This window comes from Schistocerca piceifrons, chromosome 8, assembly GCF_021461385.2.
Source record: "Schistocerca piceifrons isolate TAMUIC-IGC-003096 chromosome 8, iqSchPice1.1, whole genome shotgun sequence".
Classification (NCBI taxonomy): Eukaryota; Metazoa; Arthropoda; class Insecta; order Orthoptera; family Acrididae; genus Schistocerca; species Schistocerca piceifrons.
Genome location: NC_060145.1, coordinates 312,651,292 through 312,677,638, shown reverse-complemented (window position 1 = coordinate 312,677,638; position 26,347 = coordinate 312,651,292). Strand labels below are relative to the sequence as shown.

Below are 26,347 nucleotides of genomic sequence, written 5' to 3'. Positions count from 1 at the left end.
GATGTACAATAGGAGGAGATCTCCCACACTGCTAATGGATGACACACACACACACACACACACACACACACACACACACACACACACACACACCACTCTACTTACCAACTGCAAAGCTTCAATCTTCTTGTTCTTCTTTTCATTTTCTCCCTGAAGTTCATGAATTACTCTGTCTCTCTTCTCTATCCGATTTTCCATTTTGGTGAGTGTTTGTGCATAGTCTAAAAATAATAATGTTTCTTTCTTCAATCTCCATTCTAATTATAATGTTCTACATTAAAAGATCATAATGACAACAAACATAAACTTAATTTAAATTATTTGAAGACATATTTCATAATTATATTCCGGCAAAGTATGAACATATTGTTTTATATACTCAATATTCGCAACCATTCACCTCATTTGTTACTTCAGTTAAGTTTATCTTGCAGATAAGAATAAATATTACTTATCTTTTGCCCCTGAATTTTGCGTTACTGTTTTGTTTCTCCTAATTGTGTAAGGCACCATATGGCGTCAACAAAAAAATAAAAACAGATAATTGTTTCTTAACTACAAATATTTTGTTGTGAGATATGTACCGTTTTCTAGCAATGAAACACAAAATCATAAGTGCTTATACAAGAGCAAATGGACACACATAAAGCATAGGAGACACAAATTTAAGTGCAAAATCACAGTCCTGCACTTGTAAATAGCATAAACATAAAAGTAACCTAAATGTGCTGACAGAATGCACTATGTATCCTGTAAAATATGATTACTATTCATTCTTATCTGAAAGATAAACACCATACTGTTATTAATTTGTGAATACTGTTTTACTGCAAACAAACTCACTCTACTGAAAAGCAAGCCAGTAGCTTCACCAACGTATGAATGTAAACTTTCCCAGTGCATACAGTTGATTGAAAACTCTTGGGTTTCCAGCTGGATTGCAGTAGTGTCAAGATATTGCAGAAGCCATCCTACTTATACGTGCAGCTTCAAGGAAGACCACATTTTTTACTTCGGAAACACCAAGGTGCTCTGCCAAGCCCCCGACTATCACGACAGCATCATAAAAGAGTCCATCGAGATTCGTATTCGCATGAATCTTGCAAATAGAGACAAAGGATACCAACCGGGTGCAGCATGGAATCCAGTTTTAGTGGCAATTCATCAAGGGTGCACCCACCACTGTTCTCCTTACAAGATGGCTGGAATGCTCCGACACAGATTTGAATTGTGTGCCACCTACCCCCACCTCCACGACTTCACCTCCAGCCCACCTGCCAGCCTTTCTGTACCCAGCCTGCCGGAGCCAGGAGGAGGTGGGCACACCACAGATATAAGTAGGACAGCCTCCGCAAAATGTCAACACTTCGCCAGAAGATAATAACTATGTCATCTGTTAAAACGTCGCAGTTTTTTTATAATACTGACACCCGGCTGGAAATCAGAGAGCTTTTCATTAGCTTCACAAATAACTTCTTGCTGTTACTGTCTTTTCAAAAATTGCTACCTTTGTTAACGCACTTTCTTAATCAGCAGGAACAGCTAGCTATTCATGCACACAGAATAGCATTAAAGTGGTATAGCAATAATTTTAACTGCACAACAGAGGTAGAAATGGCTAACATACTAGCTTGTTCAAACCTACCTGCATTTTTAGCTGTTGCCTCCTTTTCCAAATTTTTCATCTCTGCTATCTTGTCTGCTATTTCCTTATTAAGATTATTTATTTTCTTAAGTTGTTCATCAATCTTCTGCTTGCTTGCTTCAAGATCTTTTTCCTTCATTGACAATTTTGCTTTAAGTTCTTCCACATTGTTTGTCAAACCTAAGATCACTCTCTGCTTCTCTTTAAAGTCCTAAAACAATAGATATCAAAGTTGTCTGACTAAACATCTATAAGAAGAAGCATCCTCAAAGATAAATAAAAATAGATACTATTGCTACTGACAGAAGCGTGAATGTTAGGTCTCAGTACCAGATGTGCTGCTTAACTGGCAGGAAGGAAAAATTGTAGTGTGTGTGTGTGTGTGTGTGTGTGTGTGTGTGTGTGTGTGTGCCAAAGTGGAAAGTAATCAACTCAATAAATGGGACATACCTACCAGCTATTTAACGTCACTAGGTATATTATTAGATCACATGATGGAGTCATCTGACAATACATAATTAACTCATTTATTTTGTCAGTTTGTGTAATTGATAATCTAAAAACATCACAGCTCGGTGGAATATTATGTAATCCCATCAAAAGCTAATCTCAGTATAATCTTGTTAATAGCTTCTCACACACTCATAAATGGAGTTTTATGAAACTATAATTTGACCCACATCCTCATTGGACCACATCCATAACTCACTCCTAAAATTTCATGGCCTGTCCTGACTTCTCTTGATTGCTTTGCCATAAAATATACCCAATATAGTAAAAATCCACTGTTAACCCATTCTACTTCTGCATAACTTCTCTTTGGGACCATATATTATGGAGTGATTTATTCTCTCATTGGTCAAATGGGATCTTAATAATTAATTTAATATAACCAAGTTTTAAGAGCAAGCTGGCCGAAGAATATGGTATTCTAATGTCAACAGGAATTTGAAGGAACACTAGAATTTTAACCAGGTATAATTAAGCATGCTATACTTGTGACTCATCTGCACTTCATGCAGCATTGCCAGATCATATATCGGTCGTACACCAACTACACTGCACTTCCAGCACAACATCCTCGTCCTCTAGGTTTGCCTATCCTTGGACTGTTTGCATTCCTCCTTTGGAGATTATTTACAAACATCACAAGGGCACTGTGTGTTGTGGACATTGCAGCAATTCTAAACAACCTGTTGATATACCGATCAGATAAGTGCCATCAGGGGTGCCAGCCAAACTCACAATCTGCGGGCACATTAGCAACAGCGGTGCTGCTATTGAGGGATCACGTTTCATCTGCAGGTCACATGCCTGTAAACACAACAGATATCTTTCTGCCTGCTGGCCATTCAAGTTGTGACTCAACCATCTGCACCTCGCAGCCCATCAGTCAGAGCTTCGCAGATACCAGCCCAGAGGCTCGCATCTACACCGCTGTGCCATCTCTGTGCTGTGATGTCATAACACAATACAATTCAATGCATTTGCTTCACAACACAACACAATACACTGCACTGCACTACGAGCATTGCTTCCACAGCCACCTAGCATGGAATTTCAGAACAGGATTGGTGTTACTACAGTGGACTTTGTTTCTGTTACTCTTATGTGAAGAAGGATGATCTTTCAGTTGTTACCGAACTTCACTGTGAACTATGTGCTATAAATAAAAGTGTATTTAACTGCAACCTGGTAATCATCATTTGCTAATCAGCTATTACATGCTGCATTACCACTCAAGTCACTATACATTACTTCACTTTTTGCAAAATATTCTCTGCTATGGCTTTTACTTATTGTAAAACAACATAATTTTCAAAAAGAAATACTGAACCAAGGTTTAACACAAAAATTAATTTTTAATCATGAAGTCTGACATGATAAATCATAAATTTGGAGTATATCACTAGGATTACATGGCTACATTTAAAAAATCCATTTTTCTTTACATACTGTGTATATAAAGTACTTAACTGATCATCAATACAGCTTAAACACTAGTACACAATGTAGACTGTATCAAATGATCTTATGGTTGACGTTTCATGTTTTCAAATTACCTTTCCGTCTTCCTCATTTATTTTCTGTTTTTAAGTTGTGACTTAATTTATGTAACAGCAGCAGTTGTCTGAAGCTACATATCCGTGATACTGATAATAAAAAATAAGAATTTATGTTGTTTAGAAACTTTATGGAGACAATTAATGGTTACTGTTCGAGGCTTCCCCTGTGCTACTCTCTTTATTTTGGTTTCTTGAGGTTGGATCACTGATCTTCATAGCTTTAACTCAGAATGTAAATTTTTGGAAATATTTACTGCCTAAGTTGCTTCCAAGCTAATAAATGCACTGTCTTTTTCTTGTTTGATGTTCTATGACATTGTTTTGTAAGATTCACATGTATCTTTTATGTTCTTATTTCTTTTCAAGTAAGTATTTACTGTGTGTAGATAACTTTCTGTCAATTCAATTAATGAATCATTCAAGTAAGACTGTTGTTGTTGTCGTCGTCTTCAGTCCAAAACTGGTTAGATGCATCTCTCCAGCTACTCTATCCTGTGCAAGCCTCGCCATCTACTGCAACCTACATCCTTCTGAATCTGCTTACTGTATTCATGACTTGGTCTCCCTCTATGAGTTTTAACCCTCCCCCCCTCAACCCACACATTTTCCTCCAATACTAAATTGGTGATCCCTTGACTTTTCAGAATGTGCCCTTTTAATTGAGCCCTTCTTCTTTTAGTCAAGTTGTGCCAAAAATTTCTTGTCTCCTCAAATCTATTCAGTACTACTCATTAATTACATGATCTACCCATCTAATCTACAGCATTCTTCTGAAGCCCCACATCTCAAAAGCTTCTATTCTCTTCTTGTCTAAACTGTTTATTGTCCATGTTTCACTTTTATACATAGCTACACTCCATACAAACACCATAAAAAAAGACTTCCTAACACTTAAATCTAAATTCAATGTTATCAAATTTCTCTTGTTCAGAAGTGCATTTTTTGCCACTGCCAGTCTACATTTTTTTCCTACTTGAGCCATTTTCAGTTATTTTGCTGTTCAAATAGCAAAACTCATCTACTACTTTAAGTGTGTCATTTCCTAATGTAATTCCCTTAGCATTATCTAATTTAATTTGACTACATTTCATTATCCTTGCTTTGCTTTTGCTGAAATTCATCTTATATCCTCCTTTCAAGATACTGTCTATTCTGTTCAACTGCTCTTCCAGCTCCTTTGCTATCTCTGGCAGAATTACAATGTCACTGCTAAACCTCAAAGTTTTTATTTCTTCTCTCTGAACTTTAATTCCTACACTAAATTATTCTTTGGTTTTTGCTTCCTCAATATTCAGACTGAATAACATTGGCAATAGACTACAACCCTATCTCACTTTCTTCTCAATCACTGCTTCCCTTCATTGTCCCTTGACTCCTAGAACTGCCATCTGGTTTTTGTACAAGTTGTAAAAGCCTTTAGCTCCTGGTATTTTTCCCCTGCTATCTTCATAATTTCAAAGAGTGCATTCCAGTCAAAAACTTTCTCTAAGTTTACAAATGTTATATACACAAGTTTGCTTTTCCTTAACCTATCTTTTAAGAGGAGACATTGGGTAGTATTACTTCACAAGTTTCTACATTTCTTCAGTATCCAAACTGATCTTCCTCGACATTGGCATCTACCAGTTTTTCTATTCTTCTGTAAGGAATTCAGGTTAGTATTTGCCACCTATAACTTATTAAACAGATATTTTAGTAACATTCACACCTGTCAGCACATGTAGTCTTTGGAACTGAAATTATTATATTAGTCTTGAAGTCTGAGGGTATTTTGCCTGTGTCGTACATCTTGCACACAAGACACAATAGTATTCTCATGGCTGGCTCTCCCGAGGCTATTATTAGTTCTAGATTAGATTAGATTAGTTTTTCATTCCATAGATCTGTGATGAGGAGACCCTCGTGGGTGTAGAACATGTCAATCTTCTTCTTCTTTTAAGCTGAAATAACAATACTAATAGTATGAATATATACAATACATCATTTGTTTCTATTAAAAAATTTGTCAATGGAGTAGGAGTTGGCCACTAGTAAGTCTATCAGGCTCCTTTTAAACTGATCTTTATTTGTAACTAAATTTTTTATGTTTGCTGGCAAATTATTGAAGATGAGTGTTCCTGAGTAGTGGACCCCTTTTTGAACTAAAGTAAGTGATGGAGTGTTATCTAGTTGTCTTGTCATCTTGTTTTAACTTAGGTCTTTCAGTGTTCTGTCAAACTCTTCTCGCAGTATCATATCACCCATCTCATCTCCATCTGCAACCTCTCCCATTTCCATAATACTACCCTCAAGTATGTCTCCCTTGTATAGACCCTATATATAGTCCTTCCACCTTTCTGCTTTCACTTCTTTGCTTAGGACTGGTTTTCCACCTGAGCTCTTGATATACAGCTGCTTCTCTTTTCTCCAAAGGCTTCTTTAATTATCCTGTGGGCAATTTGTCTACCTTTCCCCTCATAAAATATGCTTCTGAATCCTTACATTTGTCCTCTAGCCATTCCTGCTTAGCTATTCTGCATTTACTGCCAATCTCATTTTTTAGATGTTTGTATTCCCTTTCACCTGCTTCAATTGCTGCATTTTTAGATGTTCTCCTTTCATCAGTTAAATTCCACGTCTATTTTGATAGCTAAAGATTTTTACTAGATGTGGTCTTTTCTCCGCAACTTTCATGCTTTTAACTTACCTGGGTCCCATCTCCGTAACTGCCTACTTTTTCGCCATTTCTTCAGTTTTAATCTACAGTTCAAAGCCAATAAATTGTGGACAGAGTACACAACTGCCCCTGGTAATGTCTTAACATTTCAGAATTTGGTTCAAAAATGTCTGTCTTACCATTACATAACGAATCTGAAATCTCCCAGTGTTCCCAGGTTTCTTCCACATATACAACCAGCTTTCATGATTCTTAAATCAAGTGTTAGCGATGTTAGCATATGTGGCAACTGGAGAGGGTTTCTGCTTCATTGCTTGCTGTAGTAGGATGTTAGATTTTGGTTACATTTTTTCAACTTACTTGTAACCTCCTTCTGGTGAAGCTAAATAAGCTGAGGTGTTCACATAAACTTGCCAGTTCTACATGTCAACTGTGAAATCCACTGTTCATCAGTTGTTTCTTTTGACTTACCATGTAGCAGATGACAAGCCACTGCCAAAGACTTTACATTACCAGCAATTACAAAGGCACAACAAAAGCATTTTATTATACTTATAAACTTTAGCAACAGCTCTATCACAAAGGTCATCACACGAGAGACAATAACTTCCTCAGCTGGAACTTTAAAGGGCTTCAGGTTTTATTAAGCCACACACTTTTCATATGTCAGAATGGCTAGCTCACCACATTATCTACAGTCATTTCTGAGTTAAGAGTATTCCTTGTTTATTAACCACCTACAAAAATCTTTCCACCTTGTTTTACATCTCACTTATTTCAGGTAGGAAAGATTTATTTGACAGTGAATCTTCTTCTTCTTCATTTCACCCTCTTTGGGGTACGCTGGATCAATCATTTCTTTGTGCGTTGTTCTTTTCTTAGGGCCCAGTATTTCTTCATTCTTTCTGATCTTTTCCTCTCTTCTTCCGAGATAAAGGGTTTGACTTTTGTGTAGATTTGTCTTGGAACCTTATGTTTTCATCTTTAGGAATTAATTTAGCTGTTCGATTGATAAATCTGAAATCTTTAATTCTACTAGGTGCTTCTCAGTTTCCTTAAACCAGTTGGGTTTCGTTTTGAAGTTACATAAAAAGTCAAAGATCTGTTTGGTTAATCTGTTAGAATTCATACTGAGAAAATAACCATAAAAATTTATTCTCCTTTTTTGCATAGTATCTGAAAGTTTTTCAATTTTCTTGTAGAGAGTTTCATTTTTGATGTACATAATCTTATTGTCTTGCAATTAAGCATCACTGAAATTTAATTTGTAAGTCAATAGATTATGTGGAATAAAAACTGAAGAATGAATCCAGTGCTTATCAACATGAGAGTGAGAGGTACTTATATTCAATCATGAACTGACTCTGATATTTGTGTGCCATATGAATATGTACACCAATATATGAAAATATATCATAATTAGATAAGGGACGCTCAAACACAAATCAGCAAAACCAAACTAGAGCTCTAACTGAATGATGGCAACACTTCTTTACATGAAAGAAAATGATGCTGAGGACTACCTACAAACACAGAAAGATAATGGATAAAGATGTGAAATGAGAAAGATTAAGTTAATGATCATCTAAAGCTGAGAATGAGAAGCCTTACATAGCAGAGTCATCAAAATGTCATGTGGCATCCAACCTGCTGCAAGACTTTCAGTGTAATGCCACATTAACAGCTTACAAGTAACTTTGATTTCTTATTTAATCGAGCAACTTCTTATTTGGCCTCACAAAGCTGAGTGAGTTCCATAGCAGACCTATCCACATATGAAGATGGTTACCAGTAATCCGCCCATGGCTTCCTTGCCTGCAGCCACCTACGAGGCTAACCACTAGACCACTGAGCTAGCCCAGTAACATCACTAAGCCTATATCTACTAACCTGTACATGTTGAGCATGTGCAGATGCAGCAGTAGACTTTTCTTCCTCAAGCTTTTGTGCCAGTAACCTCTTTTCTTGTTCAAGCCCTTCACAGCACTGCTGGCTGCTGTAAAGAAGTTGGTGCAAGCAAGATGCCTCTGCCCGAGCCTATATAAATCAAAACAAAAATTCTTGATATATGCAACACACAATGAAAAAATGACAACATAACATTATTTAGATTATTTAAGTAAAATGCATTTATGCTTGCTTACTCACATCAGTTCCAATAGCATTTTTAAGACAAATTAAGAATTTGATCATGGTTTTTGAAAGTCTACAAAAAGAGGTAAATTTACTCATATGTATCACTTCTACTTGGTATCTGGAATGAGACATAGAAAGATGCTATGTGGATTGTGAAAGCAGAGTCGATCACAACATCTAACTACAAACTCTGCGGCCCTAAAGAAAATCTATAGCAAGTGAATTCTATTTCTTTCTTTATACGTAAGACATATTTATGATAACAGGAGAACACTAATGGTTCTGCTGACACCATACAATCTGTCCAAACGTAATTTTAGTATTATTGTAAGAAATCATCATTCAAATGGTAAATCAGTTTAATTCATCTATTTTGAATGAGGATCAACAACTAAAGGGCACAAGGATAAATAGGTTTCATAGGGGACCAACTCATTTGGCTAATTCCAAAATTGTATTACGTATTAACAAAGGAAGCCATTGAGCAACATTAACATTCAATTAAACAACAGTCAGGTCTGTGGAAAGGATAGTGGCTTAAGTATGGTAGGTACCACGTTAATGTACATTCAAACAGATTTAATATGCAACACAAAAACTTCATTGAGTTAATCTACATCTATATACATTTTAAAAATGGATGTATGTGTATATGTACCACATCTCCTCTTAAACCACTGGATTGGTATCAGTCATATGTGCTACGCATATACGAGGGTTGGGCAGCTATTTATTTACAGTTTAGTATTGCCCGACGAATTTGTAGCAGTTCTGAAGCGAATGCCGTGAAGTGTTTCCTTCAATTTAGAAATCGAGTTGAATTCACGAGGGCTTAAGTCAGGGGAGTGCAGTAGGTGGTATAGCACTTAGCAGCCCCATCAGTCAAACAAATCAGTAACAGCTTGCACTGTACGTGCTTGAGCATTGTCCTGCAAAATGATGGTCAGATCCCGCAGGAAGTGTCATCACTTCTGTCTCTAAGCTGGTTGTAGGTTGTGTTCCAAAAATGAACAGCAGGACTTGACCATCATTTTGCAGGACAAACCCGTGATATACCACCTACTGCACTCCCCTGACTTAAGTCGTCGTAAGTTCAACTCTGTTTCTAAACTGAAGGAAACACTTCATGGCATTCACCTCAGAACTGCTACAAATTCATCAGGCAATAGACCACACTGCTCGAACTGTCAACACAACTGACACTGCTAAGAGTATCCTACGACTTTCACATCACTGGCAACGGGTTATACACAATGCTGGTGACTACTTTGAAGGTCAGTAAAACTTTGAAACATGTACCTATTTTGTACGAGCTGTAAATAAACAGTTGCCACTATTAAAGTTTCAACCTTCGCAATCTAAAATATGGAAACAAGCACTGTATGAGTAAACAATACCTACATTCCATAGGGATGGGGATGTAGTGGGGGAAAACGGGGAGAGAGAAGTTTAACACAGGAATATCTGGAGTAATTTTTACCAAATTTTGTGTACGCATCACTCATTATTTGTATAAAAATACTGTGAGGGTAATATGCTCATGTGACGTTGATAACCACTAATATTAGTATCAAATCTATAGTCTCTGGGGTTGCTAGGCTTGAGGTGGGAGAAGAGGCAGGGGGAGGCAAAGACACTGACACCAGCATATCAGCCCCTTTCTGTAATACCAAAAGCAATTTCCATCAAACTTTACAATTGGATCAATTGTGGGAGGTTGGGGGTGGGGGTGGGGTGGGGGGTGGGGGGGGACAACAACCTGTGACAGTAGGACTAGTACCGCAATTGCTGAGGGTTGACATAAAAGCATTACTGAAGGATGCCTGCACCAATTTCAACCCAAATTTAGTACATACATGACTCATTATTTGTATAAGTGTACTGCTACACCAAGCAATGGGGATGTTAAGGGCTTGATCCATAAAAATGCCCCACCATGAACAACGGACCTTGCCATTGGTGGGGAGCTTTGCGTGCCTCAGCGATACAGGTGGCCGTACCGTAGGTGCAACCACAACGGAGTATCTGTTGAGAGGCCAGACAAACATGTGGTTCCTGAAGAGGGGCAGCAGCCTTTTCAGTAGTTGCACGGGCAACAGTCTGGATGATTGACTGAGCTGGCCTTGTAACACTAACCAAAACGGCTTTGCTGTGCTGGTACTGCGAATGGCTGAAATCAAGGGGGAAACTACAGCCGTAATTTTTCCCGAGGGCATGCAGCGTTACTGTATGGTTAAATGATGATGGCGGCCTCTTGGGTAAAATATTCCGGAGGTGAAATAGTCCCCCATTCGGACCTCCGGGCGGGGACTACTCAAGAGGACGTCATTATCAGGAGAAAGAAAACTGGCGTTCTACAGATCGGAGCGTGGAATGTCAGATCCCTTAATCGGGCAGGTATGTTAGAAAATTTAAAAAGGGAAATGGATAGGTTAAAGTTAGATATAGTGGGAATTAGTGAAGTTCGGTGGCAGGAGGAACAAAACTTTTGGTCAGGTGAATACAGGATTATAAATACAAAATCAAGTAGGGGTAATGCAGGAGTAGGTTTAATAATGAATAAAAAAATAGGGAGTGCAGGTAAGCTACTACAAACAGCATAGTGAATGCATTATTGTGGCCAAGATAGACACGAAGCCCATGCCTACTAGCTCTGCAGATGAAGAAATTGATGAAATGTATGACGAGATAAAAGAAATAATTCAGGCAGTGAAGGGAGACAAAAATTTAATAGTCATGGGCAACTGGAATTCGAGAGTAGGAAAAGGGAGAGAAGGAAACAGTAGATGAATATGAATTGGGGGTAAGAAATGAAACAGGAAGCCGGTTCAAGAATCAAAAAAGAAGGTTGTACACATGGAAGAACCTTGGAGATACTAGAAGGTATCAGATAGATTATATAATGGTAAGACAGAGATTTAGGAACCAGGTATTAAACTGTAAGACATTTCCAGGAGCAGATGTGGACTCTGACCACAATCTATTGGTTTTGAACTGTAGATTAAAACTGAAGAAGCTGCAAAAAGGTGGGAATTTAAGGAGATGGGACCTGAATAAACTGACTAAACCAGAGGTTGTACAGTTTCCGGGAGAGCATGAGGGAACAATTGTCACGAATGGGGGAAAGAAATAAAGTAGAAGAAGAATGGGTAGCTCTGAGGAATGAAGTATTGAAGGCAGCAGAGGATCAAGTAGGTAAAAAGAGTAGGGCTAGTAGAAATCCTTGGGTAACAGAAGAAATATTGAATTTAATTGATGAAAGGAGAAAATATTAAAATGTAGTAAATGAAGGAGGAAAAAAGGAATACAAATATCGCAAAAATGAGATCGACAGGAAGCGCAAAATGGCTAAGCAGGGATGACTAGAGGACAAATGTAAGGATGTAGAGGCTTATCTCACTAGGAGTAAGATAGATACGGCCTACAGGGAAATTAAAGAGACCTTTGGAGAAAAGAGAACCACTTGTATGAATATCAAGAGCTCAGATGGAAACCCAGTTCTAAGCAAAGAAGGGAAAGCAGAAAGGTGGAAGGAGTATATAGAGAGTGTAGATGAAGATGAAATGGGAGATACGATACTGCGTGAAGAGTTGACAGAGCGCCAAAAGACCTGAGTCGAAACAAGGCCCCGGGAGTAGACAACATTCCATTAGAACTACTGACGGCCTTGGGAGAGCCAGTCCTGACAAAACTCTACCATCTGGTGAGGAGGGTAAAAATCGTAGAGGGAGACGAAGAGATGAATACACTAAGCAGATTCAGAAGGATGTAGGTTACAGTAAGTACTGGGAGATGAAAAAGCTTTCACAGGATAGAGTAGCATGGAGAGCTGCATCAAACCAGCCTCAGGACTGAAGACCACAACAACAACATAAAAATGTTCTACAATCACCTGCTGGTATTTTGTTAATGTAGATTACTTTAAAACAGGAATCGGCAAGCAATTTTAGAAGGATCTGATACTTCTAAGAATCTGTATCGATGTCCTGAAGAAAAACTTCATATTCCTTACTAATTTTTTATTTTAATTTTCACTCTCAGACTAATATCAAATACAATAGATAGGCATATCCGTATTAAAAATCCAGAAAAAAATTATATGTTTCACTATGTTTTATTTTATTTTCACTTACAAAAATATGAAATACAACAGATAGGCCTGTTTGTACTGAAAAATCAAGAAAATATCTATATTCAGTGCTATTTTTATTTTAATTTTCACTCAAAAATATAAAATCAAGCAATAATAATGCATGGAGAGTTCTGGTTGAGAATAACGAATTAGGAAATGCAACACACACACACACACACACACACACACACACACACACACACACACACACAAGTCTCCTTACATTGTGCTCATTGAACTGCCAGTTCTTTCCTGGCCCATGGTGAGTGTACTGGGGTGAGGTGGGGGTGCAGGGTGGCGTGGGTTGGGGTGGGGTGGGGTATGAAGAGAGGTGGGACGCAGGGACAGGGTTTGGGGGAGGTGTCTAGTGGCTCATGGCAGGGAGGGGAAACACATCCATGGGCAAGTAAGGGTGCAAATAGAGAAGGCAGGTGGCAGATAGCTGTGTGCACGATATCACAGATTATCGCGTTAGATGGCAGGACAGAAGTAGCTGACACATATTTGGGTGGGGATGATGGGAAACTGGTGGTGTGCACACATGCAAGCAACAGCTCCTCCCCCCCCCCCCCCCTCCCTTACACACACTAGTGGATGGGGGCTAGGGGGAAAGTGAGTTGCCTCAGGTTTAGGCCAGGAAGGTTACAGAAGTGAAGGATGTGCTGTACAGACAGCTCCCATCTGTGCAGCTCAGAAAAGCTGGTGGTGGTGGGGAAGATTCAAATGGTACAGGTTATGAAGAAGCCACTGAAATCTCTCATGTCGCACTCTGCTGAATGTTGTGCCACTGGGTGGTCGGCCTTGTTTTGGCAACAGTTTGATGGTGGCCACAGATTCTGGTTGACAGCTGGATGATTGTCATATATATGTAAAAAACTGTGCAGTGGTTGCAGCAGAGCTGGTACATAATATGGCTGCTTTCACAGGTGGCCCAGTGTCTGATGGGGCAGGATAAGCTTGTGATGGGATGGGAGTAAGAAGTGCTGGGTGGGTGGATATGACAGGTCTTGCATCTGGATCTTCCACAAGAGTATCATCCCCCTGGCAGGGGACTGGGCGAGGGACTGACATACAGATTGAATAACACGTTGTGAAGGTTGGGTGGGTGGTGGAACACTGCTTTGCGAGGGGATGGAAGTATCTTGAGTAGGATGCCCCTCATTTCAGATGTGTGTGGGGACATGGCACGGGAGAGTTGTTTGTGAATTAGGTATGGAAGATATTGTTTGTCTGCAAAGGCCTATGTGAAGCCTCCAGCATACTGAGTCAGGGAGTTCTCATCACTGCAGATGTGTCTGTCATTGGTAGCCAGGCTGTATGGTAAGGAATTTTTTGTGTGGAAGGGATGGCAGCTGTCAAAGTGCAAGTACTGTTGGTGATTGATGGGTTTGATGTGGACTGAGATGTAGATGGAGCCATCTGTGAGAAGGAGATCGACATCTAGGAGGGTGGCACGGCACAATGGGTGGAGTACTAGGTGAAATGGATGAGGGAGAACGTGTTGAGATTGTGGAGGAAGGATAATAGAGTATCCTGGCCTTGGGTCCAGATTATAAAGATATCATCAATAAACCTGGGAAGCTAGGAACATTTCCTTTAGGTGGCCCATGAAGAGGTTGACATAGGAGGGTGCCACACAGATGCCCATGGCTATGCCACTAATTTGTTTGTATACCTTCCTTCCAAATGTGAAGTAGTTAAGGGTTAGGATGTGGTTGGTAAGGTGTATGAGGAATGAAGTGGTGGGTTTGGAATCTGCAGGGTGTAGGGGGAGAGGTAGTGTTCAGTTGCGGCAAGGCCATGGGCATGAGGTATGTCAGTGTATAACAAGGTTGCATCTACAGTGATGAGTAGGGACCCAGAAGGTAACAGTGTGGGAATGGTGCAGAGCTGGTGCAGGAAGTGGTTGGTATCTTTGATGTGGGAGGCTAGGTTGAGGACAATTGGTTGCGTGTGTTGGTCAACAAGGGCTGAAATTCTTTCAGTTGGAGCACTGCAACCAGTGATAATTAAGGGGCCCGGGATTTGTTGGGTTTGTGGATTTCAGGCAGCACAGGCTGCTGTTGGGGTGAGCAAGGAAATGGATTCACTCCATTTCGTCACAACAGTGGTGAAACCTATGTCTGCCAGGAGGTTGATCAGGTCAGGATCCGTTTTTAGGTTTTGTACGGGAGACCTTTCTTCTACTGAAAGGTTGTTGTTCTTAAGGAAGGACATAGGGAAGGATAGCATGCCCAGGTTGGAAGTTAGGAAATCCTGGTAGGTGGCTAGGGGAAGGTTAAGCAGAAGTATGGGAGGGTCACAATTGAATGGTACAAACTGGGACATGCAATGTTCATTGTTAGGATTGGACTGGATTTAGTTGGAGGGGTTGGTGGCAACGAAGCGTTTCCACTGTAGGAAGTGAGATAAGGAAAGTAGTTATTTCACAAGTCCAACAAAGTTAAACCTGGGAGTAGGTCTGAATGTGAGGCCTTTGGATAGGACTGAAACTTCTGTGGGGCTGAGGATTTTGGTGGAGAGGTTAGCAACAGTGCTCTGGTATTATTTCGGTTCTGAATTTAGTGGTTTGTTGGTAGGGGGTTTTGGAGGATGTGGTAAGTTTAAAATGTCAGTTACGCAGGTTCTGGTGCTATGAGGGGTTGATGAGGAGGAATATTGGGAGTAGGGTGGGGTTGGATAATAGTGCCCCAAGGTGGGAATAGGATTTCAGCGGGCTGGATAACTTGCAGAGGAGGTGTTTCGAATGTTCTTCTGGGTGTTGGATGGTCATGATATTAATTTAGGAAGAACATTTCAAACACCATCTCCACAAGTTATCCAGCCTGCTGAAATCCTTGGGGCACTGCTATCCAACCCCCACCCTTCTCCCAGCGTATACTCCCAAAAACCCCTACCAGCACTGCATGCAATCCAGAACTGAAACAATACCAAAACAATGTTGTTAACCTCTCCACCAAAATCCTCCGACCTACAGAAGTTTCAGTCCCATCCAAAGGCCTCACATTCAGCCCTATTCCTAGGTTTAACCATGTTGGACTTTTGAAAGACCTCCTCTTCTTCTCCTGCTCCCTACAGTGGAAACACTTCTTTGCCACCAACTCCCCCAACCAAAACCAATGCAATCCTAACATCGAACACTGCCTGCCCCAATTTGTACCACCATCCAACTGCAACCCTCCCACACTTCCACCTAACTATCCCTATGTCACCTTCCAGGAGTACCTAACTTCCAATATGGACTCACTATTCTTCCCCAGGTCCCTCCCTAAAAACAGCAACCATTCAGCAAAAGAAAGGACTGACTGGCACAACCTAAAAATGGATCCCGACCTGATCTTGCTCCAGCAGACAAAAGTTCCACCACTGTTGTGACAAACTGGAGTGACTAATTGACAGAGGACCTCCACCTGATGTCCTACACCTCTACATACAAGCTCTGCCAAAGTGACCCCAACCCAGAAGTCCAATATAACTTCCAGTTCCTGCTGAAGTCCTTAGGCCATTTCTAGAACCTCTCCCCTGAATAAGTTTCCCTGCTCACTCCAACAGCAGCCCGCAATGCAACCTTCTATGTGCTGCCTGAAATCCACAAACCTAACAAATCCTGAGCACTCCATTGTTGCTGGTTACAGTGCTCCCACCGTAAGAATCTCAGCCCTTGTTGACCAACACATGCAACCAATAGTCCTCAACCTAGCCTCCTACATAAAAGATACCAACCACTTCCTGCACCAGCTCTGCACCATTCCCACACTGTTACCTCCTGGGTCCCTACTCGTCACTGTAGATGCAACGTTGTTACACACCAACATACCTCATGCCCATGGCCTTGCCGTAAATGAACACTACCTCTCCCCCTACACCCTGCAGATTCCAAACCCACCACTTCATTCCTCATACACCTAACCAACCACATCCTAACCCTTAACTACTTCACCTTTGGAAGGAAGGTACACAAACAAATTAGTGGCACAACCATGGGCATCTGCGTGGCACCCTCCTATGTCAACCTCTTCATGTGCCACCTAAAGGAAATGTTCCTAGCTTCCCAGGTTTATTGATGATATCTTTATAATCTGGACCCAAGGCCAGGATACTCTATTATCCTTCCTCCACAATCTCAACACGTTCTGCCCCATCCACTTCACCTGGTACTACACCTATTGTGCCGTGCCACCTTCCTAGATGTCAATCTCCTCCTCACAGATGGCTCCATCCAGATCTCAGTCCACATCAAACCCATCAATCACCAACAGTACCTGCACTTTGACAGCTGCCACCCCTTCCACACCAAAAAATCCCTCCCATACAGCCTGGCTACCCTTGACAGATACATCTGCAGAGATGAGAACTCCCTCGCTCAGTATGTTGAAGGCCTGAGATAGGCCTTTGCCAACAGGTAATATCTTCCATACCTAATACACAAACAACTCTCCTGTGCCATGTCCCCCACACATCTGACCCTCATGGAAGACTCAGACACAAGACCTGCCATATCTATCCACCCAGCACCTCTTACTCCCATCCCATCACAGGCTTATCCTCCCCCATCAGACACTGGGCCACCTGTGAAAGCAGCCATGTTATGCACCATTTCTGCTGCAACCACTGCACATTTTTTTTCGTAGATATGACAACCATGCAGCTGTCAACCAGAATCAATGGCCACCATCAAACTATTGCCAAAAACAAGACAGACAGCCCAGTGGCACAACATTCAGCAGAGCACAACATGCAAAATTTCAGTGGCTGCTTCATAATCTGTGCCATCTGGATGTTACTACTTCTTTTATTTGCCCAAAACATTCAATCACTTGACCTTTAGTTAGCCAATGAACACTGTTGTAATGCAGTACATCAGGATGTGCCGAATCGCACTCTGAAGGCAAATCTTTGAACTGTCTGTGCTGAAGAGCACAACGAGGCCTCCCCTAAAATTAATCAGCTTTATCAACCTGTTCGTTACTTCTTTCAGAGCCACAGTAAGTTTTCCACAAAGTGCTGAAAGATAGTAGCCCAGAATTCTTATCTTTGATTCTCTTTACTAGTCCTCCTCTTTTCACCGATCACCACCAGTGCTCCTCCAGTTGAAAGAGAGCCAATTTTAACATAACTAATGTTTGATTTTGTAATGAAGCCATCAAAAGTCTTGAATAAATTGTTCTTCTCAAGTCTTGCCCTTCAACTACAATACTGTTAGCAATTCTTCCCTAAATTCTTTACTTTGAATATACAAAAATAGGCATTTGTTGTTCATCAACATCGCACGATTCATCTACTTCTATGGTGCACGAAGGTGCCTTCTGCAGAAGTTCGATCAAACTACTTTTATTGCTAGCAGCCAAAGTTTCGGTTATCCTTGTATTACTACTTCTCAACAATGGAATACCTTGAATTGTGACAACAACATCCTTTTTCTCTCAAAAAAGTGCCAAAGTCACTTCCAACATACTTTTTTTTTAAAAACTATTTCAGGTTCTGAAAATGGTTTCCGGTGTTTACTGTGTGTCCAACATACACGCCTTCTTGCTTCTGTAGCTTTTTCTTTCTCGCTCACAGAACTAACTAGGAAGGCCGTGCTGCTTTTTTTAAGAAGCTAGATAAGCCCGGAGTTTTTCTTGATGAGTTTCACTACACAGAGAAAAATTTTTATCGAACTGCTGATGAGTTGTTTCATAGTGTCACTTTACATTGGCACTTCTGACAAGAGTGACAGTTCTGCTGCATATGAGGCAAATGAAGAGCTCCAGGCCTATCAGACAGTGTAAAACAGTATTTTTCAGTCTACTAAGTCAAAAACTTCCTATTTTCACTATCAACTTTACACTTTTTAGGGTCCACGTTGATGCCAAAGAAATGTTATAAGCCACGACAATAACAAAATCCTCCATACGAGATCGCAACAACTACTGATGAAGTCGCGATAAAATTTTTGTACTTTATTTAGATTCGTTCTTTATAAAAATATGTTCTCGGCACACAGCAAGTGCCGATGCACTGCAAAAGGAGCTACTTCTGTGTCAAAGTGATTGCTGCTGTACACCAAAGGAGCTGCACCGCAAAGGAGGTGCTTCATTGTCAATCATCGCTGGCGAATGAACTCGGCTGAAGTTTCATAAAATAGATATAAGATACTGTTTGAGTTACGAGCACAAAAAGATATTGTTTAAATGTATATGCTTTCTCCGATTTAATTGAAGTTTCAGAGGTTGCCAGAGTCTGAAATCAATTTATAAAATTTCGTTGTTCATTAAATAAAATTTTTGGGTTGTACCGTATTTACTCGAATCTAAGCCGCACTTTTTTTCCGATTTTTGTAATCCAAAAAACCGCCTGCGGCTTAGAATCGAGTGCAAAGCAAGCGGAAGTTCTGAAAAATGTTGGTAGGTGCCGCTACAACTATAACTTCTGCTGTCAAATATATGTAGCGCTACACAGGTATGCTTTGTAGGCACAAAGATAAATACTTTCGCCAAAACCTCTGCGTCAGTAAATAAATTAAAAAAAAAAGAGAGAGAGAAAGGTGGAAGACGAGCTTTTTTTTCTCCGCCCCGAGTTTCGACCACTGCATTTTCATACATTATCCAACGAAGTAAATACAAATTCCGTATTGTTCGTCTTCGAATGTAGCAGAATTTCAATGTACTACGAAAATCCGACTGGCAAGACTGTTTAGGATGTTTGTCAATATGGCCAACTCTACGTTCTGAATTTTTTCCTACCAGTGAGAAGAGATAGTTGCTAATAGGAACCTGATGAAATGTGAATCGCATGCAGTATTCTCTTCACCATAAGAATAATCGAATATAAACATTTTGCCATGTATTCTTTCGCGTTTGCTGCTATCTCATGTAAATCCTGTCTGCCTAATAAACTACGAAACTAGAGTGAAACAACAGCAAACGCGGAAGAATATACGTATCGTGTCATGTTTATATTCGTATTATTCTTATGCCTAATGTGATACAGTCAGAAATGAAGCACGGCAACTGACTAGATTTTTAAATCTAAGATGACTCTAATTTCTGTGCAGAATTTGATGTACTAAAGAAGCGGCCGCAAAGATTTTCAAACGGAGAAAAATTTTCGCCGAACTCTCGATCAGAACATGTTCTATCACACGCAGTCTATTATTTGGTTCTTGTTGATCATTATCAAAGAAAGCAGCAGTGTAAGTAACAACAAATAGCAGTCTCTTGCCATTATTTCGCTAATGAGACGATTCCTCTCTCTCTTTTTTTTTTTTTTTAATTGTAAGCGGCGGTAGCGCGCACAAAAGCAAGCCGTGCCGCGAGCGGCGACAGGCCGTAAACACGCACTATCAGAATGCGACAAACAATGCATGACAAAGTACAGTAATGCATTTTCAGCTTAGGATGACGTGAACACCTATAACAAAGAAAACAACACTTATCAGATCAAAGCAAAATAAGCAATCGATTCAAACCAGACAGAGCACATGAAAAAGGAAGGGTACTCGTATAAATACGGACGGAGCTCCTGACGCATAGCAATGGCTACCTGGTAAAGTTTAACTGCTAAGCTTACGACTCGAACCAAACTACTGTCGCTGTATCGTCATTCATTCGACGTAAATTGTGTCTCATATTACAATGGACCAACTTTGTTTCGATTTGGAGGTGCGGCCTAAATCTTTTCTCTCCCCTTGAATTTCGAGTCGCAAATTTCAGGTGCGGCTTAGGTTCGGAAAATTTTTTTTTTCCTTTATTTCGAATCTCATTTCTCAGGTGCGGCTTAGATTCGAGTGCGGCTTAGATTCGAGTAAATACGGTATTCATGTGTCCAGAGCTTTTATGTGGATCGACATAACATGCTGCGACAGCTTGTTCCTTTCCACCCCCACTCTTCACCGGACTCTCCTGTGCTGCACAGCAAAACAATTATGCATTTAATACATTTACAACTAACCGTTAAGAATTCTAACTACTTAGCAGTTAATCACACACAACTAGACAAAGTTATAAGGGTGGAAATCAAATGAACTGTCATCTACAGAAAAATATTTTTTTAAAAATAGTGTGAGTATGTAATTTATAATTTCAAAACATTTTTGGCAGGTCAGTTTTTGACCTCCCACCATCCAGAACTGGACCGCAGTCTGCCAGTTTCCGACTGCTGCTTTAGAAGTATGTAACGCTGTTTCCCTCTTATTTGTGCTATTCAGTGTTTCAACAAGGTCACAAGGATAAGCACGGAAGTGAGCCAATAATTTTATCAACAGGTTTTGGGACATACGATCATATCACATGACTGAGTCTGTACCATATTGCATACGTACGTGTGTGTGTGTGTGTGTGTGTGTGTGTGTGTGTGTGTGTCCTACACATCCTCCTGAATTGCTGGCTCAATTTCAGCCAACTTTGGTACACATACTACTGGGAAGAAGTACTGTGGGGGTAAGTGGTAGAGAGAGAGAGAGAGAGAGAGAGAGAGAGAGAGAGAGAGAGAGAGAGAGAGAGAGAGAGAGAGGGGGGGGGGGTGGGGGTGGAAGAGAGAGGGTGGAAGAGATGGACTGAGAGAGTGGTGAGGAGGAGATCGTCAAAGAAAGAAAAGATGAGGGTAGGGGGATGCGTAGGAGGCAGGTGGCAGAGGGAGAATGGTAGTGGACAGGTGGAAAAGGAAGAGCATGCGATGAGGCAGACGGAAGTATTGTAGGTGCAAGAAACTCCTACTACTCCTATTATCCATTTCATAATGACTGACTTCTGATTTTGAGCTTATATTCTGGTTACATTGCATGACAAACACCAATGAGCTGTACCTTGCCGGAATCAGGAAATGTCTACTTTTATTTAGTGATTACATTTTAATTGAAATGCAGCCAACATATGTGATAGTATTTAAGAGAAAACGCTTTTTGAAACATTTTTTGGTGAGAGACAGAAGACAACAAACTGTGTTTAAGAGAAAAATTTCCTTTGCATAGTTTAAAGATAAAAACTTGTTATATTTGCAGGAAGATTTTTGTTATTTTCTGACTAGTTGTTTCATTGCTATAACACCAAAAGCAAGATGATGTGTTTGAGCTTACTGTTGAAGCTAAAGTGGCACAGAAAGCACAAGTGTAACGCTTGAACTTTTGTTGGTTACATTGTATGTCATTACTAATTAACACTCCTCATGTTTGTCAGCTAAGAATTTGCAAAGCAAATGCATTAGTAGCTGCAATATATGTACAACAATATGGGAAATTGCAAGTGAACACTCGACATACAAGCAGCTCTCAATTCATGAACCATGATATGTATTGTACATTTTAATATAAATGAAAAATTGATTAGCTCAAATAAATTTTGCAGGAGAGAACGATGAATGAAATAAAACTTAACTCAATCACTTTCCTTGTTCGCTGAGGTCTCACTGGTGCTATTGCAGTCCTCTCCCTCCGGTCAGCAATGGTCTTGTTATTCAAGTCACTCAACTCTGTGTGCATAACAACTTTCAAGTTTGTGTACATGACTCACTGAATTCCTCTAGAAACTTTGGGGAACACTTCCCACAGTGGTGCGACACAAGTATCGTGTCTTAAAATGCTTGTCCTCCTTTTTTACCTTGTCCTTGACAAAGGCCCAAATACATCCAATGGCACTGAAATTGCAGTGCACCACAGGCCATCACAGACGTTTTATATCCTTGTCCACTGAGCAGAATCCACTTTCCAAAAGTATTCTTGTCACCTGAAGTGTGGTCATGTGTGTACCAGTGGGCTTCTAGTAAGTTCCTCATATGATGCGGCATTAGATGGAAGCTCTGTATTGTTGCTCTCCACCCATTCAACGGTAGAATACTTTCTTCATTTTGTAGATGGCTATTGGATTTATCATTATGTGATAGGCAGCCTGACCTAAAACAAATACAAATCTGTCTGGTAATTTTGTCAAGAATGTTCCTAAGCCGCTTTGCTTAGTGTCTGGCATTCATCTCAGAATTATAATTTGCACATCATTTTTATGCAATAAAACATAAAGCACCATCTTGCAAGAACCCATCTTCATTCCCAATGAAGCAGAATTTAATCCTTTTTCTAGAACTGGTCAGTGTTTAGGTTCTTCCTTTTCAGATATTCCACTCTTGTCATGATAATCATGTACATTTTCTGATGCAGAAAGCATTTTCTTCTCATAACATGCAGGCTTTCTGGAATGATTTGCACTACATCAACTCTCATTAGTGTTTCTGCATGAAACAGTCTTTTTATTGCTATTCTGTTTTTTTTTTCCACCCACACAGGTTTTTTGTTGAACTTTTTGTATTGTAGCCCAATTTTCAAACAATGCATCGAAGGGTTTTTTCACTCATATTATGAAAGTCCCCCACCTCCCAGTATTCAACTTTTCCAATATGGCTGCTATTGTTATAAACTGACTTTCCACATAGAAAGCATGTATTTTCCTTCTTATGACTCTCTGTGTAAACTTGTCTAATGCAAACTTCTCTCACCTGCTACAATTCTTTTCTGGTGATACAAGATATGAAGTTTCTCTACATTCCTTGAAACTAGCATTCAGAAGTTCTCTTTACTGGCTGTCATGTTGATCTGCTTGTGCCCTGTTGTTTTTCAGCCTTAAAGGAAGTATGCGCTCTGTTCACCACAGACTTTTCACCACCCTATAAATGGATGCTTAGTTTCACGAAAGTACATGGCAACTAATCATGTTATATTGACTGTCTCACAGGAATGTACAACTACGAATGGGAGCACGACTGTTTCATAACTGACGGGAAGCCTCAACGTGAACACTGCAACAATGAAGTGGAAATACTTTTCAGAGGTCTGGGAATATGGCAATCGTAGACACATGTGTAAATGTACGTGTGTGTGTGTGTGTGTGTGTGTGTGTGTGTGTGTGTGTGTGTGTGTGTGTGTGTGTATGCGCGCGCGGGGGGGGGGGGGGGGGTCTCATTCAGAATGCGGCTTTTAGCTGAAAAATTTACTTGTTTAGCAGTCTTTTTGTTGTGCCTGTACTATACAGTGTACTATACAGTGAGTAACAATCTATCCTTTTTACAATGTTGTCATTATTCCATCTTGAATTTTCCATTATTTGATATCAAAGGTCATAGAACATTGTGTGAAAGAGCAACTCTGCAGCTACTTTGAAAACAGTAAGCTAATCTCTTCTTTGCGGTATGGCTTTAGGCTAGGTATATCTACCACTGAAGCTGTAAAATCTTGCGTTTCTGATGTTTCTGAATGTTTTGAAAGCCATTCTTTTGTTCGTTCTATGCTCCTTGATCTGAGCAAAGCATCTGACACTGTATCATGTGATATCTAATAGTTGTCAATGTAAATAATTGTTGATCAAATGCCCTACCTGTTGCTAAAGGAGTGCCACAAGATTCTGTCCTGGGACCTTTTCTGTTTCTAATCTACATGAATGACCTACACAGTTCTTTGTCCTACATAACAGTAATATATGCTGATAATTCAACTGTCATAATGACCATTCCTTAAATAGATGAAGTGAAAATCAAACAATGATAATGTTGGGTATCTCTAGGCAGTGGCTACAAAAATTGAACTAATACTAAATAAAAGCGAGAGTGAAATAATACAATTTTATCTCCACAAATTAAATTAAATGGTAAATGAGTGTGAATCTGCCAGACTACCAGGAATACTTTTGGACCTACAACTAAAATGAGAAGCACACACAGGCCAATTGTGCATAGAATTATCACATGTGATTTAATTATTATGCAAATTAAAACCCTGTGTCAGTAATGAATAGAGCCCGGATTTTAATGACAAGTCATATTTTTTTCTGAACTATAGGGTGAATTTTAGAACAATTTATACACAAATCTAGGCTTTTTAGTGCTGAAAAATGTATTTTGGTTGTGCATATAGAGTCATATTTCAACAAATATTAGTAATAGGTCATATTACGGCTAACTTTTAATGTAAGTCATATTTCCGTCAACTTCTGTCAAAAATGCATATACCATTTTTCTCTTATCTTACGGGACACACAAATAAGAAAACGAATATATTGCTCACGAGACTATATTTAATGTGCAATTGTGAACGATAAACAGATAAATTAGTACACAGCTTTATTTCTCAGGACTGTAGCAGAAAATTGATGTACCACAACAGTTGTTTCGCAAACATAAAACATTGTTGCGCACAGTCGACAATACGCTCTCAGAGCCAACAAATGCGGCTTCTGCCGTAATAATCATTGCAGTCGCACAGGTGTACTCAGTAACCAGTTTGAATACAGCCTTTGCCTTGTTGAACATGCCTAAACAAAGTGCTCCGACAGCGTGAAGTTGCGAGGATATGTTCCAGGATTTGGAGAGAAGTTCTATAGTACTGATGGGGAAATATTATTTTGTAAACTGTGTGAAGTTAAAGTTAGTGCAGAAAAGCGTTTTAATGTGCAACAACACTGTAATACCGCTAAACACAGCAGCTGTGTGAAATGAAGTGCTGAAAATAACAGTAGGCAAACTCTGTTATTTGAACAGACAGGTCAATAGTCAACTGTGCAATCATTCTGCAAGGATTTGTGTGCAACATCCCATTGGAAAAGCTGAAGAATCTACGCTTCAGACGGTTCTTGGAGAAGTACACAACACATCCGGTTCCAGATGATCTACACTGACAAAGAACTATTTATCCGTACGCTACAATAATGTGATCAACAAAATAAGAATTACTATTGCTGAGCAAAAGATCTGCCTGTTGATAGATGAAACTACGGATATTAGTGGGCGATATATTGCAAATGTTGTTGTTGGTGTTGTTCTAAAAGTTGATGGCCCTAGAGATACGTTCCTACTAACGTGCAAAGCTCTCGATAGAGTAAACAATTTGACGATTGCTATTTTGCTTGACAACTCTCTGAAGCTACTGAGCCAGATGGTGTGAAAAGAGACAATGTTTTGCTGCTTGTAACAGATGGTGCTTCATATATGGCCAAAGGGCTTCAGATTCTCTACCCCAGTATGGTGTACACCACTTGCCTTGCGCATGCGTTGCTCAGAGTTGCCGGAGAGGTGCGATCAAATTACCTTGATGTTGACAAATTAATTTCCTGCGGCAAGAAAATCTATGTGAAGGCTCCACTACGAGTGCAGAAATTCAAGGAACAAGCACCTTCAATGCCCCTCCCACCTAAACCTGTTCTTATACAATGCGGTTCTTGGCTTAATGCTGCTGAGTATTACTGCACCAACTACACCCAAATAAAGACAATTTTCTGTGAGCTTGATAGTGATGAATCAAGTGCTATCAAAATTGTGAAAGTTTTTACAGATACATTGTCTCAAAACTTGGTATACATCAACATCAATTTTTCAGTGATGTCAAAAGCCATCAAATGACTGGAAGCTGTTGGCACGCAGCTATGTGAGGCCCTGAGTATTGTGCAACATGTGCAGAGTGAGTTGGGTCGAGCTCGTGGTCATAGTCATGTGGCTGACAAAGTGAAAACCAAATGGCAAAGTGTTCTCCAATGGAATCCTGGATATTCTACACCGTGCAAAATTAGTGACAGTCTTTCAGGGAATGACACAACATTTGAAGATCCTGAAACAAAGCTGAACTCAGTGACCTGGCTGCCTTCAAATACGCTCCAGTGACGTCTTGTGAAGTGGAGAGGAGCTTTTCCAGGTACAAAACTATCCTCAGCGACAACCGAAGTTCTTTGACAATGGAAAATCTGAAAATGCACTTTGTG

The 26,347-nt window shown here is 40.0% G+C and overlaps 1 protein-coding gene across 1 annotated transcript in view; it reads right to left on the bottom strand.

Moving 5' to 3' along the window:
* LOC124711790 overlaps positions 1 to 26,347 on the bottom strand; it is a 170,201-nt gene that overhangs the window by 20,591 nt on the left and 123,263 nt on the right. Inside the window, exons 10-12 of the mRNA XM_047242009.1 lie at positions 8,258 to 8,404; positions 1,646 to 1,856; positions 106 to 221 (exon numbers count right to left, since the gene is read on the bottom strand). Coding sequence (XP_047097965.1) covers positions 106 to 221; positions 1,646 to 1,856; positions 8,258 to 8,404 — 474 coding nt within the window. The remainder of the gene's footprint in view (positions 1 to 105; positions 222 to 1,645; positions 1,857 to 8,257; positions 8,405 to 26,347) is intronic.